The sequence below is a fragment of the Gymnoscopelus braueri genome, assembly GCF_963280865.1.
Source record: "Gymnoscopelus braueri genome assembly, chromosome: 6".
Taxonomy (NCBI): domain Eukaryota; kingdom Metazoa; phylum Chordata; class Actinopteri; order Myctophiformes; family Myctophidae; genus Gymnoscopelus; species Gymnoscopelus braueri.
Window position 1 is genome coordinate 55,459,246 of NC_137607.1, and position 18,524 is coordinate 55,477,769.

Below are 18,524 nucleotides of genomic sequence, written 5' to 3' on the forward strand. Positions count from 1 at the left end.
TGTTACATTGGCTGATATCTGTACAAAACGTACGTACAAGCCAAGTGTACTTTATTTTTGGACCCATCATTTACTATATTTAATTTGTCCATGAAGTAGAAGTGTTCATACTATATAGTAGTTCATTCTCTTGCCCCCATGCATACCAGGGACCATTGGGTCATCCTGATTGTGTGCTTGTTGCCTCACAAGGCACACACACACACCGCACGGGTCAATTATAGCTATCAGCAGATTTGTGTTATTGGTTAACAACACACATAATGCACACACTCAACTGACTCAATAGGCTAGCTTGGCTTTGATGACCAATGCTTGGCATCAGTGTTGCCAAGTCTGCTTATTGTAAGCAACTTTGGGCTTGTTTTTCTGTAAAGTAGCTTGTAAATATTGGTAGTTGGGGGTTGCTTTTTTGGGGCCTGTTTCTGAAGTGTATATTATATATTGTATATTATTTGTGCTTGCTGTTTGTTGTTTAAACCAGTGGTTCTCAAACATTTTCATGTCAAGGATCCCCAAATTAATATAGATTTGTCTGCAGAGACCTGGATCCCCATCTAAAAGGATTTTGTGCCAGGGATACTCTTACAAGATTGGTGTTGTTACATTTTGTTCAAAACATTAAACATTTTTACGTTTGTTTCAAGATTATTTTTGAAAATAGCAGCTGTAAATCTGATATTTTCAAATAGCTGATGTGGCTCAAATGGTAAAATTGGTCGCTTCTTGTTCTTTTGGGGGTAACAGGACAGGCAGTCACCAAAACCACTGGGGACATGTAGGCTAGACGAGTGGGCACTTAGGGGTGGAGATAACTTGGCACTTGGGACGAGTGGGCACCTGGAGATCTGGGCACTAGGGACATGTGGGCACCTGGAGAGGTGGGCACCAGGACAACTGGGCACAGCGACGAGGTCAAAAGTACTATATATGAGTTTATTTGCCAAAATACTACTGAGGTCAAAAGTACATTATAAGAGTTTCAAAGTACAATATAAGAGTGTATTTGCCAAAATAAGGTGTACTGTTAAACAGTACACTAAAAAATATAGTAGCCGACTGTTAAAAAAACAGAACAGCACACTATAAAATTATGGATTTTCTTTGGATAAATAGTAGCCTACTGTATAGTAACCTAAATAACTTAACAAAAAAAATTGCTGAACTGAAAGCTAGGTTAGAGAAAACAGCTAAACAGTACACAATAAAATGATAGGGGGAAAAAAACAGACATAAAAATGCAGGTGCCCAGTTATCTCCACCCCTAAGTGCCCACTCGTCCAGGTGCCCACATGTCCCTGGTGCACAGATGGTTTTGGTGCTCACCTCTCCAGGTGCCCAACAATCCCAAAAATATGGTGCCCAGATGTCTAGTGCCCACCTGTCTTATATTCCTTTTGGGCTTGTTTCACTCACAAAATCTGGCAACACTGCTTAGCATCTGACATAGCAGAGAACAGAGAGAACTTAAGTAGCCTAAATGTCTTCCTGACATCATACTATCTGGAACAACTCCTTTAGGTCTTACATTGATTTATAGAAACGTTTAGATACAGTAACATGCGGCAGCTAATATCCTATAGCTATGATTTGTGTAAAGAAAGTTGGATTGTTTTCACGCGTTGTTTTTGTGTCTCTGATGGGTGCGTGCAGAGCAAAGTTGGCTACAATGTAACACTTTACCAATGTAGCGAGCTAGTATTGGACGATCAACATGAGGTAGTGGTTTTTAAAGTAACTTCAGAGTAATGCGGGAACATGATGCTGAAAAAACAACTCACCCAGTTTACAGAAATGAAGTTATGAATGGAGTTCTGATGGTTTGCAGGCAGCGCTTCCCTGTTGACTGACAGTCAGGATCCTCCTCAGCAGAACCCACGTGTGAGCGCAAGGATGGATGTGTGCGCAACTGCGCATGCGTGTGCACCCCCCCTCATATTTTTTATTCTCAAGTTTAATTGGACGATTGTGCAGTAGTGGTGTAACTGAGTACATCATGTACGCACGTACTGTACTTAAGTACAGTTTTGAGGTACTTTTACTTTACTGGAAATTTTAACTTAAGTAAAACATGCAAGTACTTCATCCATCCCTGCTCTGTCTTCTGTATACAACTATTCAAATAAATTGGGCTAGTTGTGCCGAGAGGATGCCATTTACTGCCCTCATGTTGAATAGACATAATAGTTGACCCAGTCAACTAAATGGAATAATCAACTCCCACACAAAGAGCTGCAGTCTTAGATATATTTAATAAATTAAAGCAAGGTACAAAAAAGAAACAATATACATTTCGTATCTCTCTCCCCTCCTCCATACCCTCTTCGCAAGAGTGACATAACATTTCCCAGTTTTCATAATGAGACTGCCCATATAGTCAAACCTAGGATCAATTTTATGAACCTTCCAACAATTATATCAATTAAAATTCTGACAAAACAGAGGACAGCCAATTCTAGAGCTGCATGTTGTCTCGAGTTTCAACATAAAACAAATCCATTCTACAGTGTTACAACACTCTGTGAATTTCTCTACACCCTGCACCCCCAGCCCCACAAAACACATATACATGCTACATGTCTGCAGGTACCTTGGATATGCCAGAAGGATTAGAACTGAGATAGCAGTCAAGAGACCACAATGCACATTATTGAGGCCAAGTGTTCACCAAATGTCTGCTGGTTTAGTACACACGGTATAGCTGTAACTAAGCTGCTGCAGTCACATCAATGTATCAACGTCTTTCTACAATATGGAGGGTTGCAGACCACAGATGATTTGTTTTACTTTGGTTCCTGTTCAACCTTACTTTCTATTTACATGTTGTTGTTGCTGTTGTTTTCACATTACCGTCTAATCCTTCCTGGCCCTCTCCAAGGCAGTCACCCAGACGAGTGAAAGGGATTCAGGTAGCTTGTTCACAAGCGTCCGTTAAGAGCAGTAGGTGTGCAGTTTGACATATCGTAAAACCTATGGATAGATTAGTCTAGTCACTGGTGGTTACTGGTCAGTCATTCCAGATGACGGGGAAGCTTTGTGGGCGAAAAGGTGGGTGTGAATGCTAGTGATATACTGGGCATGCCCGGTCAGTCCTCTTTAACAAAACGAGGAGTCTATGAACTTATGAAGAGTGGTGAAATTGAAATGGATGGGGGGGCCCTCCTTTTACAAATACAGGAGGAAGTGATGCACGTGTAGGTCCAATATAAGTGCACTGAACAAGTGGAAAACAATACATCTGTGCGCACAAAACCATTCATACATGTACAGGTATGTACACACACACACAAATCCTCCCAAACACACACAGAAGTGTTCCCTAATATGCACAAAAAGTGTTTGTTAATATGCACAACTCAATTAATAATCTCCTATTATTACAGTGACTACACAGTCCAAAGTCAGGACTATTTAATTCCTCTGATCACTCAATTCCCTTCTGTCCATCTTGCCCCAACCCCCCCCCCCCTCCCCCTTTGTTTACCCTCTCCCTGCCTTCTCACTTTAACACCTCCCAAAGCAGCACTGTTTTCCTCAAGGGACCAATACATGAAGTCCACATTCTACATCCAGGGGGTGACTACTATGACTGTGTGGTATATACATGAGGTACAGCCCCATATATAGATATAAAGGCTGGGTAGGAGAGCAGACGAACTGCCTGCCTATAGCCCATGATCTGAAGTGGTCTTCCATTTTGTGTTCACTTGTAGACAGCTGCCCCACAAAAGGCAAATCTAAAAAAATAAATAAAAACGAGTTCACATGACGTAATTTGGCAAATGCAAGGAACAGGGGGGGCATGATATGGTGTATGGTATGTATAGATGTTTGTGTCTGCAGAGTACCCTCCTGTCATTCATCCTTTCTTCACATTAGCAGCTGCAGGAACGACAACCCCATGTTTCTATATATGCATACATATACAGTACATTTATATATTTCATCTGAATAAATAAGAGATCAACTAGCTATGTACGGTACGAAAACCCATTTCAGAAGAATGCTAAACACCAGGAAACAGCTAAAGAGCCACAGAAGATCTAGAAAAGGCAGAAAGAGAGAAAAAAAGAGGAAACGAGGCATGAACAGAGAGCATGCTGGGAGTTCGCTCGGGGCTCTTCAACACAAAAAAATGATTTAAGATACTCAAAAGTGAGAGATAGAGGGAGAAACAGAAAATGGAAAGAACGAAGGAATGAAAGAAAGAAAGAAAAAAGAAAAAAAAAGTAATCGGAGCATAGAGAGTAGCCTCCCTAAATCCACTGTGGAGCTGATAGCACTCTTCATCCGTTCATCCAATGGCAGGCTTGTACTGGAATGGTTCCATCTCTAGTGTTGTGGCGAGGGGGCAGCTATTGTTACAATCGTGAAATGAAATGTTCACTGTTGGGGTTCGTGGGAAACTGTATTGTTGGAGCATCCAGCTGTTTTGCACTGAGAGCAGAGGTCACGATAAGGTCAAAGTTCAAGGGTCAGGTTTCAGTATTCAGCTGCGTACTCTGTGCCATGGAGCCCTCTGCACACAAGAGTAAACTCCTTTACTATGTCCTTCACTCTCCGTTTGTTTACTCGCTCTCTGTGGGATGTAGAGATAGACAGAAGAAAGATGTCACATAGAATTGGTTGACAGGCCTGCAGCAAAGAACATGCGGTTGGCCAACTGAAATGATGAACTAATTAGCTACCAACCCTGTAACCAAGTGTAAACAACATACCATGTGTAAATTGTGATGTTTACGTAGTTACACACAGATGTCACACACTGAAAGTAGCAGATCTACAAGCTCACAACGTGTCACGCTGCGATGCGTTGTGAGCTTGCCTTGTAGACTGGCTATTTTCAGTGTGTGACTCCCTTGAACGACTAAGTATAACTCAGGCTTAATATAGATACGACCCACGCACTTCCCACAATGACTATGCTGTGTGCACTACCTTAGTATCTGCTGTGAGAAGGTGACTTTCTGTTCAGTGGTCAACCGCGTGGAGGGGAACCCTGGAGGCTGCAGTGCCTCCTTTAGCCACACGGAGAGCAGGGCAAAGCAGTGCTTGTTCAGGCTGAAGAGCACCTCTGCAAACTGGTCCATCAGACTCCTAGAGGCTCCTCCCCCAATCCCCTGGAGAGGGAAGAGAGTGAAGTGGACATTTTACATCTGGGACATGATGATTAGAGGGGAAGAACGGGGACAAGTGCATGGGAGGCATAAATACAGTGCAGTGCCGGTGAGATGAGTAGTGCCATGATGTGAGTTATAACCCTTTGCTTTTCACCTCTAGCACTGCCTGCACCAACAGCTTGCCGTCTTCCTGCACCACCCTGGCCACTGGGGGCACATCTGAGCAGCGGGGCAGCAACTCCGTCTACGGTATGACGCAAAGGGTACAGTCAGCGTACAGCAGTCTTTAGCCTGATTTATCCTTCATTATATAGTATAATGAAGCAGAAATAATGTTACTGAATTTCAACTATCAAACAATATTGGCATAGCAGGTGTCATTTTGCCATGTGTGATGTGATAGAAAGATATGTATGCTCACAAAAAACAAGCACGTGGACTTCACTGTCGGCCCCTCAGGAAATTTGAGTGACAGGATTCCTAGAGACGGGAATATGGTGGGCAGCAATCAGTAGACATATTCCAAACGAATGAAGGGAAAATGTCAAACATTCATTTTTCAACTTGAGCTGCAATTAGGATGAGGTGCTGGTTTTATAGGCATGGGAGCAACACAACACGTCGTTTCAGTGTGAGTATAAAACTTACCGCAGTGGAACACTGCTTTCACGTCTAGAGTCTCAGACAAGTACAAATCGGGCTTCCTTTTGAGAGCCTAGAGGGCAGACAAAAACATGAAACAAAGTATGTTGTTGTTGCCCGAACCCAGGGGTGCTTCTTGCCCCCCCAAAATAAATCCAACTCATATCTTCCTTCAAAACACTGTTTCCCACCAAACCCGATAAGCCTGGTAACCAGATCTGACGACAATAAGGAGACTGCGAGCAGATCTGCGTACCAGGCTGCTCTACTCTCTCCACTTTGTCTTAGACAATACTATATCCAAACTCATATACAGAGATCCTCCATTGCAGAGCTCAGCGGGTATAACAAACAAACTGCAAAAAATCAAACATTCAAAATCATTGGAAACTTAAGTAAAACTAAAGGTAATGATGGCTTTGTTTTGAAAAATCAACATTTTGGTTTTTTTCCCTCTAGAATCACTACTTTTTTCCCCCTCACTTTTGGTTGTCTGGATTGAATATGCAACAGAAGTCTGTAAGTAATTAACATGTGCAGATAAAGAGAAATAACAACTCATCTCATAATAATGAACTCATTCAGCATGGAGGAGAGGAGAGAGGGAGAGAGGGGAGAGGGAGAGAGATGAAGGTCAGATCTATCCAAAGATAGAAAACAAAGGAGGAACAATGAAGAAGGGAGACAAAAATATAAAACATATAACGGCCAATTCGTCTTAATTGATTAATATTAGTTGAATATTAATTAATTTGGGCTTTGATTGGCTCCGGGCTGGAATGATTTCCGAGGAGGCCTGGCTCTGAGGCTCTAACTAGTCACCTGGGTTTTGCGCATCAATCTGAAATTTGACCGCCTACAATGGCTGTGTGATGTTCAAAAACATTGTACATATTCCTTGTGTTCATAACATCTGAGTCAATAATATTCCAATAAATAATAACACTGTGATAAATAGTATTTCTATATTGTGTGCAGCCTTAACTTCTATTCTTAAAAAGAATTAAGTATCTATAAAATGAATTAATTGACCACGTCAATGCTTACTAATAACTGTTGATCTTTTTCTTATTTTGTATTTTATATGATTTAATCCACCTCAACATGAGATCAAAGTCAAATATCTTGGCCATAGTCAGTACCATTATGATAATGTCTGACTATTCATATTCACCTTCCAATGCTGAAGGGGCGTGAACCAGGATTATGTAAATTATTTTGTGATTTCTGGGATCCTGTCGTTAGGTGTGGTATAAAGGGTCATCCATACCGAGCACTAATAACTATATGGTTTTAAGCCATTCAATCCGGGAACGCATCTACAAATGTCTTCTAAATCCTAACAGGTTTCTGAAAAACATGTTTTTTTCAGTGGTTCTCAAACTTTTTCATGTCAAGGACCCCCAAAATTATAGGTATTTGGTCGTGGACCCCCCCCCCCCCCCCCCCCCCCCATCTCAAAATATTTGTTCCAGGGACCCCCAGAAGCAAAATGACACAGATGCATTCCCGGGCTTAATGGGTTCAAAATCATTCCAACCAACATCACAACTATAACGACAACAGTGATGAGTGATAGTTATAGATGGTGCTTGGTGTGGACGGCCCTTAAGTCTGATATGCACTTCATCTCCCTGCGCCATAGGCACTTTTCAAGTGCAAGACAAAATGTACCTTTGGATACAATTAAGTTGACCCTGACCTTGGGGTACCTGGTGGCCCGGCTTAGACCATAAGCTCCTTGTGAGCACAGGACCTGGATTTTAATCGGACCCCCGCTTCTTGTCTTTTATGTCTCTCCTCTCCCTCTGCTCTTGGTTTCCTGTCTCTCTCTACACTGACCTAACTGAAACGGCATACAACTTACAAAAAAACATTTTCTTGGGTATACAGTATCTCACCAACTGTAGGTTTAGGCTAAAGATACCCATTAATACCAATGTGTGGGTAAAAGAAAATGGTTAACGAACCTAGTATGATCTTAATGACCCTAGTATTAGTTAAATAAACAATTTGTAACATTACATATATTTTAAGGTGACTTGGTTAGAATAAAGAGCGTTTGAGGAGAGACTTGGTCTCTAGTTCAAACATTTCCCCTGAGGCTTCATTCCACGGCCTTGCCTACATGATGGGTCACCCGTAGACCCAATAACAAAAGGACAGAGAGGTAGAGAGAGGTAGAAAAAAAGAGAAATTGAGAGAGCCAGAGAGAGGGAGAGAGATGAAATAGAGAAGAGAAACCCAAAGTGGATGAAATAAGAAACCAAAAACACACCTGAGCTTGGAGTTGCATAAATGAATCAACAATATCAGGATGATCCCTGGGTCCTAAAATATAATAAAGATGAAACTTAAGAAATCATAAGAATATAAGAATAAGATACAAACAGCAACTGAATAGATTCAACAGTCATGTGGAACTAAAAAGAGAACAAAAAATATTTCATTGAAATAATCCACACGTGAGTAAGGAACAAAGAGGAGAAGAGGGGTGGGGGTGGGTGGGGTGGGGGGCATATGAAGCTTGGCAGAGTCTCGGAAAAACAGAGAACAAACGGAAAACAGGCAGAGGACGAAGACATGGGTCATTTTGATTAAAATAAAAATAATTAACGAGAGGGGAAAGAAAAACCTAAAAAATAATTAAATAAAAGTGGGTTTGGAGTGGGAACCCAGGAGGCACCTCTGTTACTGTGACAGTTTGGAAGAAAGATAGGGGTATTAAACCCAAATAATTCCCATTACCCCCAACCCCCCAAAATCACATAACCCCCCCCCCATACACACATTTCCTCTCTCAGATGTAAAATCAAGTGCCTCAAGGGAAATATGATTACAGGGAAGGGTCAGTTCTGAACCAGTTAATCAAATCTCCTTCTCTCGCAACCAGTGTGAAGATCAACCTAGTACACACACACACCTCCTCCCTTATGCTGGACACAGACTACAAGACACATTAAACATCAAACAGATGGTGAGGAATGCACACTTACAGTAAACAACATTTAAACCAAACATTCCTGTAGAAACCACTGGCACTTCTCCTTTGCAATGAAGAACTCAACCCACATGGAAGATGAGCAGTGTAATAATCAGAATGAACAAACTTGCAGTGTCTGCCCAGCTTTATTTGTTCCCAAACGCCACATGAGATCCCTGCACATTGTCCCTTCTGACCCTCTTCCACACACAGCTCCCCATTAAAAAAAAAGGTGAACAATGAAACTTTTGGATACCCTTTCTTTTTTTTTAAACAAAAGTGTGCTACGCCAAGTCGGGTCCAACAGAGTTGTGTGTCACATTCTGTATGACCCAGCACGCGTCGCACACAGGGGATGACGTAGGATGATGTAGAACACAAATTTAGGAACAGCCAGCCTATGCAACCACCTCTAGGCATTCCAGCATGTGCACGTTTTAGTTTTTGCCGAGCTTGCATTGGACAATTTAGGTTTCTAAGAGATGTACTGTAGCAGGCCAACGGTGGATGCAAGATTGTCAGGGAGCCCGTTTACCTGAGATACATTGAATCTATCCGGTCAATCAATCAAGGGGTGGGGCAGCACCACGGGGCAAGGCCCTGAACTGAAATCCGTCCATAAACATTGTAGCAATGTACTTCTTTTCAAACATTCAACCTTTATTGGGGGTTCAAACACATACGGTGCTCAATTAACTGCCGTTTTGTATATAAACCAATGTACACAAAGCATGTTTGTTTATTTGGAAAGTTCCATTGTTCCCCTTTAAGATCAGACACAGGGCTTGTTCAGAGGACTGCAACGGAGTGGCCAACTCTGGTCCCACCAGCACCAACTGGACTGTGGCAACTGAAAAAGCTACTGTTGTTACAGTGATACTGTGCTGGTTGCACTGTTATGTTAAAAGGCACCTGCTCAGTCAAAAAAGGGTTAAAGAGGTGAAGGCTGAGCTGCTATTACTCAACCAGTTAAAGCAGGAGAGGAGCAGATGAGGGAGACAACAAAAAGGGGAGAGGAAGTCAGCAGGCATAGAGTTCTCTAGAACATATAGGTACGATTACACTCAGATTTATGCTGAATGTAATATCATCCGGGTGATATCCTATACTTTCAAGTGTGACAGCTACAAAGTCTGGCCCGGGGGCCTCTTGCAGCCGAAGGAAGTCTTCCGAGTGGCCCTTGGGAAGATTGTAAGAAATGTATTTTCATGTGTCCGCGACCTACTGTAAAATCAAAGTGTTTTTGATAGGGGTATCTTGTATATAATACATTAAATATAATATAATGCTATCAGTCAAACATCAATGGAAATAAACATTGTGTTGTTCTTAATGTTATTTTAACAATCTCAAATGAGAGATTTATGGCATGAAAATGATTTAATCACTGAATGGTGCAGAGGTAATCTTTCCTTTTGAAAAGACCCTTTTGCATTTTACTCACTTCAGAAAGGCAATGTCATAAAGACCTGCACTGCCATCTCACTCCGAATAATGAGTAATACCTGCATACGTTGAAGGGCTGACTGTTAACAAAAGCAGCTGGGCCCCTGACCGCTTGTCAATGTCAAAAGTTGCCCCGGGGCCGAGCTATTTTAATATCCCTGGTTTTGTTTTGTGGGAAACAGAACGTCAATCTCAAGTGGATCGCAGCAGACACACACACAGTGAGAAAATCCTAGGGAACAGCAGGAAGAACTTGCTCATGTTTTCTCCCCACACCCCACTGCTACATTTGACATAAAACTTCCTCCCAAACCTCTGGCATATAAACAAAAACAAAAAAACACCACCACCAAAAAAAGAAAATGAAGTCGTCACATATCTACAAATAACCCAAACAGACACCTTTCCCACACTGTTCACAGCCCTCTCCCCCGCTGGATCCCATACCTTGCTGGAAGATGGAGAGCGTAATGGAGGTAACCAGCTCAAATAGAGCCTTGATGGGTGGGAAGTGAGCTGTCTCGCTGGCAAAGATATGCACCATCTGAAACGTCAAGACTGCCAATCAAAACACTGCCACAGCTGGTAGCCCTAACCCTGTAGGGTACATGCTCTCCACAACGTATTACTGATTAGTTATTGCAATGAATTACTGTTGTGCTATTGTTGAATCTGATTACAGAAAAACATGAAATCTTCATAAAAATACAAACAAAAATAAATATTTACAAAATTCAAGGGGTTTCTATTTTGTAGAACAGCAGAACATTATGATTCATTTTTTGAATGGCTTGAAATGTTAGGACAAAGCATCAATACAACATTGTGTGCTAAAAATGATATTATACTTTATGAGTAAGTGCAGAGCAAATACTAGTTATCTCAAGCTTGATGACCTATAGACAGTGTCTATCAACCTTTTTTGTGCCAAGGCACACCTGGCATAGCGAAAAAATCCCAGGGCACACCTACAGTAGATATACGGTATATATAATTATATATATATATACGGTATATCTATATACACACACTAGGGGTGTGCCGATTTTCACATTTCACGAAACGATACGATACGATATTGGGCTCACAACTTCGATACGATTTCGATACGATACGCACTTTTTTATCATGAAAATATATGGGGGAGAAAAAAAGCAAATGCAAACAAATATTTCTGTTTTTGCATTATTCAGACATGCAAACTTGTAGCTTTTCAGCTTCCACTAGCCGTTTTGAATCCAAATAGGGCAATAGTGTGACACCTGACCCGAAAAAAACAGCATGTTGTCACCCTTTTCACCTCGGGGCTGTTTGCATGCCTGATTATTATTATTGTTTAAAAAAAAAAAAAATCAAAATGATTTTTTTTTTCAAACCTCCTTCAAACGGCGCGGCACACCTCAGCAGTAGCCCCGGCCCAAAATTGGGACGTTTGCCAGGGTTGATACACTGCTATAGACTATGTTAACTCATTCAGTGCCATTGACGTGTTTTGGGGGAAAAACTTTCAGAACCCAAGATATCGTGATCCGAAGATTTGCTGCTCCATTCACTTCTTGGTTAACTTATTACTTAAAAAGGCTGCATCTCGGCTCCTGTGTAATTTTGTTTTACTATGTATTTTTGGCCGAGACATTCTATTTTCAAAGGCGTATGAAATTGAACGGGGAGGTCGCGATGACATTTTTTTCCCCCTCGGAAGCACAGTGAAACCCGCTGTGATTAGCAACCACCAGGGGATCGATCATACTGGAGATAAATATTCTGTGACTACCGTACTTGAAAAAGGTAAGAAAATTTAAAAATCGCTGGCAGAGTACGCAATTATGTTTTTATTTAATTGGCACTGAATGATTTAAGCACACTTACTTTATATGAAACTGCTATAGAAATGTTTTTATTGTATTTATATTTCTAGTTGCTATATGAATTCATTGTCTGCATTTAACCCATCCTAACTATTAAGAGCGCTTGGGTAAACCTCCACTGGTGGCCAGGGACCGGCTCCTGGCAAGAGTTTGTCATGCAAGCTCCACACAGAAAGGCCCCAGATGGTCACAAACCCAGGACCTTCTTGCTGTGAGGCAACAGTACTTACCATTGAGCCACCGTGCCAATAAACGACTTGCACAGTATAGAATATGTAATATTATGTATTTAACCCTCTAAGACCGGGAACGCATCTGTGTCATTTTAGATTTTTAGCCTATAACCATTATTTTATACTTTGCCTATTCAAAAAAGCAGATATGCAAGCTCATAGCGCGGCACCGAGTGCCGCGCTATGAGCTTGCATATCTGCTATTTCTTTTTAACCGTGAAAATTTGTGCAAACCTTTGAATATATATTTTTTGGAAACTACATTATGAACCCAAATCTTTGCTTCTGGGGGTCCCTGGAATTTTATGTACTTGGTGCCGCGTTATGATTTTGTAGATCTGCTATTTTTGATCTGCTATTTTTGAATAGCCAAAGTATAAAAATAATGGTTAAAGAGGTTACACAGATGCGTTCCCGGTCTTAATGGGTTAAATACACACTGTGTGTGTGTGTGTGTGTGTGTGTGTGTGTGTGTGTGTGTGTGTGTGTGTGTGTGTGTGTGTGTGTGCGTGCATGTACCTGTCGTGTGAGGTCCAGAGCCGAGGCCTGAGGTATAGTACTGTACATCTGTCCCAGCATCTCACTCAGCTGAGTCAGCATGGGAGCAAAGTCGTGCAGCAGAGTCTTCACCGACTTCTCAAAGATGGCACACACCGCCTGAGGGACACGCAGACATATGCAGTAGTATAGTACTATTGAAAGGTCATAATATCCCATTAGAAGCACACTGACTGACAAGACGTACAGGCAGGCTTTGAAAGAGTGTGTGTGTGTGTGTGTGTGTGTGTGTGTGTGTAAGACTCACCTCTACTACCTGTGAGTCATTGAGCCATTGGCTGAGCACCGTCTGTATGAGAGCAAACACTTGCTGCAACACCACCACCACCTGACAAGTACACACACACACACACAGAATTGAAGGAAACCATAGCCATAAATAAGGAAGAGCTGCATACGACACATTGTTAGCAATAACACTGATGCCTCATAATTCTAATGATGATGATGACGATGACGATGATGATTCTGAAGGTGCTGCTAATGGTGCTGGTTTCTCTGACTGACCGGGTTTGGTCCGGGTGGGGGCGGTGTTGTTTTAACAGGCGGCGCTGAGCCCTCCCCGGATTCGTCCTCCTGCTTGCTGATGTCAAGCGTTGTGAACAGATTGGACAGCAGGCCCAGGATGTGGATGATTGCTAGCTTATTGGACGGATTAGGCTGAAGGGAGACGAGAGGAGAAGGAAATGAAACAAAGGGAATGGTTATTTAGTGATGACTTGAAAGCATGATTTGCTACAACTGATTTTTGCATTTGCATTAGTATGTGTCTTGTGTGTTTGTAATCTGGTGAAATGATACAGAACATGAGTTTAGCCTGCAGTAGTATAATACTAAACCTGCACTTGTATTATGAAAAGGTGTACCAGAATTCATTAGACACAGGAAGAATTAACAATTTAAGACCTATTATTTGTTTTAAAGTGGTTAAAACAGAGGCAATCCAAGAAGTGGCAGATGTAAAAGAGATATGAGGCGGCAGAGTTCTCAGAAGGGACAGCGGTTTACTGGGAATCGGATGGTTCCCATTTCAATCGCCACACCTCCTGGCATCAGGTCAAGGTGTCCCTGAACAAGACACTGAATCACCAACATTTTCATGTCAAGGACCCCCAAATTGCTATGTATTTGGCTGCAGAACCCCCACTGAAAAGATTTTGTGCCGTAAATGAAGGTTATTCCAAATTTGATGCAATTTTTCAACATGTTTAAAAAATAGCAGATCTACCAGCTGACATGTGAGGCGTTATGAGCTTAGCCTACAAATAGCTTAGCTTGTAGGCTATTTTCGAATAGCCTAAGTTATAACATAGGGTCGAAGTGATTAGACTGTTCCTTATTTTGCCAGAGACCCCTTGGTTGGAACGCCCTCAAGGACCCCTGGGGGACCACACACCCCCCCCCCCCTTTGAGAACCAGTGCCCTAACTGATCCTTAGTTGCGAGAAGGGTGGAACCTTGGAATGACTCAGCCAACAGTGTGAATGTCTGAATGACTGTGAAGCATACTTTGGAAAAGGTGCTGCATCAAATGTAGACCATCTTTAATTCTCCAATACCTCCTTTATACAGGGTCCCCACACATTTTTAGCAATGAATTTCCAAAACTTTTCCAAAACTTTTCCAGAATATTTAGCCCAATTTCCAGGCCTATATAACAATCATTCAGCGCAATAATGTGTCTCTTACTCCTATGTACAATGCCCAAAGATAGGCAGTGTAGCAAAAATAAAGCATAGAATATAGCATGGTACAATTCCATTAAAAATTTCGTGCAAAATTAGGGCATAGCTCAGTGGAATACAAGACTCATTATGGCATCCGTATGACTTATTTTTTTTAAATAATATTGCCTTGCATTTGCCCCATTTATGAATTTAAAAGTAATGAAGGATGCAAGGATGTTTTAAATTACACTTTTGTTGTAGGTTTTCCTATGTTTTTCCTATTACGTTTTCAACAAGAGGACACTGTCAGACACGAGGAGGGATGAACATAATTATGTAAACAAATCAAGAGTGGTAAATTTAAAGTGCCATTTATTTTAGGAACAGTACAGTATCCGGCTAAGATTTGTGGCATAACTTGCAGCCAGCTCTATTCGGGTCCTCTTCTCGCTTTACCCAGTCTTTAAACTTTTCATTTGTAAGCCACAAATTATTAAACAAACATTTCCCTGGCATTGTGGATCATACTACTAGTTCAACCGATTTTATATATATATATTTTAACTGCGTTTGTTTACGCTTCACCGACTATTCACATGTTGCTCGCAATTGTTTGTTGGGACAGCAAACACACAACCTGCACAAGTTGCCAGGTTGGTGTCACGTGACAAACGAACAGCTCTACAAGCTAACTAATCATCACGCTGCAGCACGTTGTGAGCTTGTAGCTCTGTTCTTTTTATCACGTGACACCAACCTGGCACCCTATGCAGTGCAACCTAACAATTGAGACATACATTAGGCCGCCATCACACAGCCCGTTCGGCGAAAAACTACTTATGTTACATATTTCGTGTAATGTTATACATGTTTATGAAAATGTTTTGTGTTAACAAAATCAATAGCCAAAAACAATGCATAGCCAAATATTTTTCCAGGACCCTTGATAAATTCCAGGACCTTTGATCAATTCCAAACCTTTTCCAGTACTGGATTTTTGTAATTTTTATTTCAAAATATTTCCAGGAATTTCATGACCGTGGGGACCCTGTTTATATACTTATTCTGTCTTTCTAACACACACTCACAACAGAACACATGCATACAGGGCATACACAAGTTTCACACACACATACACACACACACACACACACACACACGTGAGCATACATAGATGGACACACATACATTGTATCCTCCCCCTGGGTAACAACAGTAATTAAGGCTTCATTAGCAGGGTAAGCAGTTAATCAGTGCTACTGCTCGGTCTCCATGGTAACCTAGTGGTGGCATAGGACGATGAAAAAAGAAGCCATGTCTGCCTCACACTCTCTCTCTCGCTCTTCTCTCTCACACACACACACACACACACACACACACACACACTTTTGCTGCACACGTTCAAACATATCCATCCCCTAATGCAATTCCACTGGCATTTCAACACTGTTATTATCTTTCCTATATTCATATATTATCCCCTTATTTGTTTATGCAGACGGTACAATGGTGACGCTGATGGGGTGGTGACATACGACACAGGTATTAAAAGTCTGATTCAAATGCAGGATGTCGCTGCTATGCGGCCAGTCAATTCCCTGGCTGAGTTCCAGGGTATCACATCTCATTTCAATGAGGTGACAGTGGGACCCTCCATTTTAACATTCTCAGAATTAGAATAACTGTGTAGTCATGGCAATACACCTTACAAATTGTACCATAAGAGGAGACAATACCTAAAGACACCATGATTTGGGGACTTTTGCAAAACAACAAATGCATACATTTAAATTCACCCTAATAAACGTAATTTTCTTTTTTTCTTTTAAACTTGTGGAGCAGGACAACTTTGTTTTTTTTACAACCAAGGTTTATGTTTTAGCTTGTAATTAAAGTAAATAAAAGATGCTTTCTATAGTTTTAGTAATTTTGCAATCTTTTTTACAGTGGGTGGGGGCATTCGGGCAGGTGGCTAAATATGTATTTTTTACACAATAAAAAAGGTCCCGTGGTCTTTGATGGCCAGATGTGAGTTATTGGGGGCTAGAAGAGCTACTGTAAATGATAATAAAGAAATCGCCGGGTTATTGTGTAAAAAAATACATATTTAGCCACCGGACAGAATGCCCCCGCCCACTGTAAAAAAAGATCGCGAAAATTGCTAAAACTATAGAAAGCAGTAAATTAAACATTTTTAACACTCATCTTTTATTTACTTTAATTACAAGCTAAAACATAAACCTTGGTTGTATAAAAAACAAAGTTGTCCTTTAACAGAACTATCAGATTTTCCCTTTATAACCGTGTCTAAATTTAACTGTCACTGGAGTTCTGGTTTGGGTCAAGGACAATGAATTCCCATTGTAGAATACATCCAGGACCACAAATGTACCGTGCCTGTCCCGTCCACAGGAGCACTTTATGTCCGATCTTAGGACAGTGCGCCTGGTTTACTACAGCACATCTCTTATATACTGGCATGATGTGGCATCATATGACATTCGGTACATGCTCATATACAGTATGCAAGTCTCAACTTTGTTCTAACCCAGGGGTCTTCAACCTTTTCAGGCCAGGGACCCCCAAACTGATGGCGAGATGGAGCAGGGACCCCCTACCTCGTAGGGTAGGGGGGGCTACCACATACATTGTATATTTATGTATAAAATTGTGTTTTATATTGCCTGCTCCTACGCACCTGCCCCAGTAGGTGTGCAAAATATAAAAAAATCTCTACAAAATATGTATAAACATACCATGTTATTGTGCATTGTGCCTCCATTTATCTGTTTGCTATGGATTCATGTTATGTTTAAAGACAATTTGACAAAAGGTTTTTTTTTTTTTTTTCAATAAAAAATATTGTTTGATCAAACAACAATTTTGCGGACCCCCTGCAGTACCTCCGCGGACCCCCTAGGGGTCGCGGACCCCCTGTTGAAGACCTCTGTTCTAACCCATTAAGACCTGAAGCCAATTCTACAAATGTCTTCTAAATCCCAACAGTATTCTGAAACAAATGTTTCTATATCAGTGGTGCTCAAACATTTTCATGTCAAGGACCCCCAAAATGATATGTGTTTGGTCGCGGACCCCCATCTTGTTCCAGGGACCCCCAGAAGCAAAGATTTGAGTTAAAAAATGTTCGCTTTAAAACGATATATATTCAAAGATTTGCACACATTTTCACGATTTTTCAAAAATAGCAGATCTACAAGCTCGTAGCGCGGCACTCGGTGCCACGCTACGAGCTTGTAGATCTGCTATTTTTGAATAGCCAAAGTGTAAAATAATGCTTTTTTAGCTCAAATCAAAAAGTGACACAGATGCGTTCCAGGTCTTAACACATTGACCGCCGGGCCCGTAGTTCTACGGGCCGTTAAATCCAACGGTAAAGCGCCGATCCCGTAGCCTACGGGCTGTGGTGCTTTTTCCTTTTTTTCGAAAAAAAAAACTTTTTTCAATTTTCTAGTACGGCACATTTCATTGTAACACCACCGGAAACAGAATTATTTGGGATCCGGTTTTGACGATCACGCCGGCTCCCATTCTAAAGCGCACACTGAAACTTAATTCTCTTCCTGTAGTTTTTTCTCCTCGCTGATCACTGTTTAACCTAAACCGTTCTAACTACAACATGGATACCCCGTTTGACACGTGGTTTGGACTGGTACACGCAGGGAGATGTCGCCGATGTAAACAGACCGTGTACGGCTCAATCTTAAGGATTTTAACAAGATCTATGGCGACGTGAAAAAAACAAAAAACAACAATAAAACGTTGGCACTGGTGAGTACATTATGAGATTAACCTCTGGCCGTCAATGTGTTAAAGGGCTAAAGAAGCCCCACCACTACCATCATGGCTGCCCCGTCCCTGAAGGAAGGTAACCTGACAAGTGTCCCCGCTAGGTGCCACCATTTGTCAGCCTCCAGTCACACAGTACCTGATTTCCTAGTCTGATGTCATGGCCATACATCAAGAACCCAGACAGAAAAAAAAACAATG

At 41.4% G+C, this 18,524-nt stretch overlaps 2 protein-coding genes across 5 annotated transcripts in view; both read right to left on the reverse strand.

Moving 5' to 3' along the window:
• pfas (phosphoribosylformylglycinamidine synthase) overlaps positions 1 to 1,857 on the reverse strand; it is a 32,520-nt gene extending 30,663 nt beyond the window's left edge. The window contains exon 1 of the mRNA XM_080430841.1: positions 1,782 to 1,857. The gene's annotated coding sequence lies outside the window, so the exon portion shown is untranslated. The remainder of the gene's footprint in view (positions 1 to 1,781) is intronic.
• A 376-nt stretch (positions 1,858 to 2,233) lies between these two features.
• The window catches only part of LOC308086533 (importin-13-like), a gene marked incomplete at its 3' end in the record, with an annotated part of 48,013 nt that continues 31,722 nt past the window's right edge, over positions 2,234 to 18,524 (reverse strand). For 2 of the 4 annotated variants that reach the window (XM_080430099.1, XM_080430100.1), the window contains exons 14-23: positions 13,358 to 13,510; positions 13,098 to 13,178; positions 12,812 to 12,949; positions 10,639 to 10,735; positions 8,041 to 8,093; positions 5,769 to 5,835; positions 5,542 to 5,600; positions 5,275 to 5,364; positions 4,939 to 5,120; positions 2,234 to 4,579 (exon numbers count right to left, since the gene is read on the reverse strand). In XM_080430099.1, coding sequence (XP_080286225.1) covers positions 4,483 to 4,579; positions 4,939 to 5,120; positions 5,275 to 5,364; positions 5,542 to 5,600; positions 5,769 to 5,835; positions 8,041 to 8,093; positions 10,639 to 10,735; positions 12,812 to 12,949; positions 13,098 to 13,178; positions 13,358 to 13,510 — 1,017 coding nt within the window. Of the gene's footprint in view, positions 4,580 to 4,934; positions 5,121 to 5,274; positions 5,365 to 5,541; positions 5,601 to 5,768; positions 5,836 to 8,040; positions 8,094 to 10,638; positions 10,736 to 12,811; positions 12,950 to 13,097; positions 13,179 to 13,357; positions 13,511 to 18,524 lie in introns of those variants that run through there. The other 2 variants (XM_080430101.1, XR_013933254.1) reach the window with 2 other exon arrangements.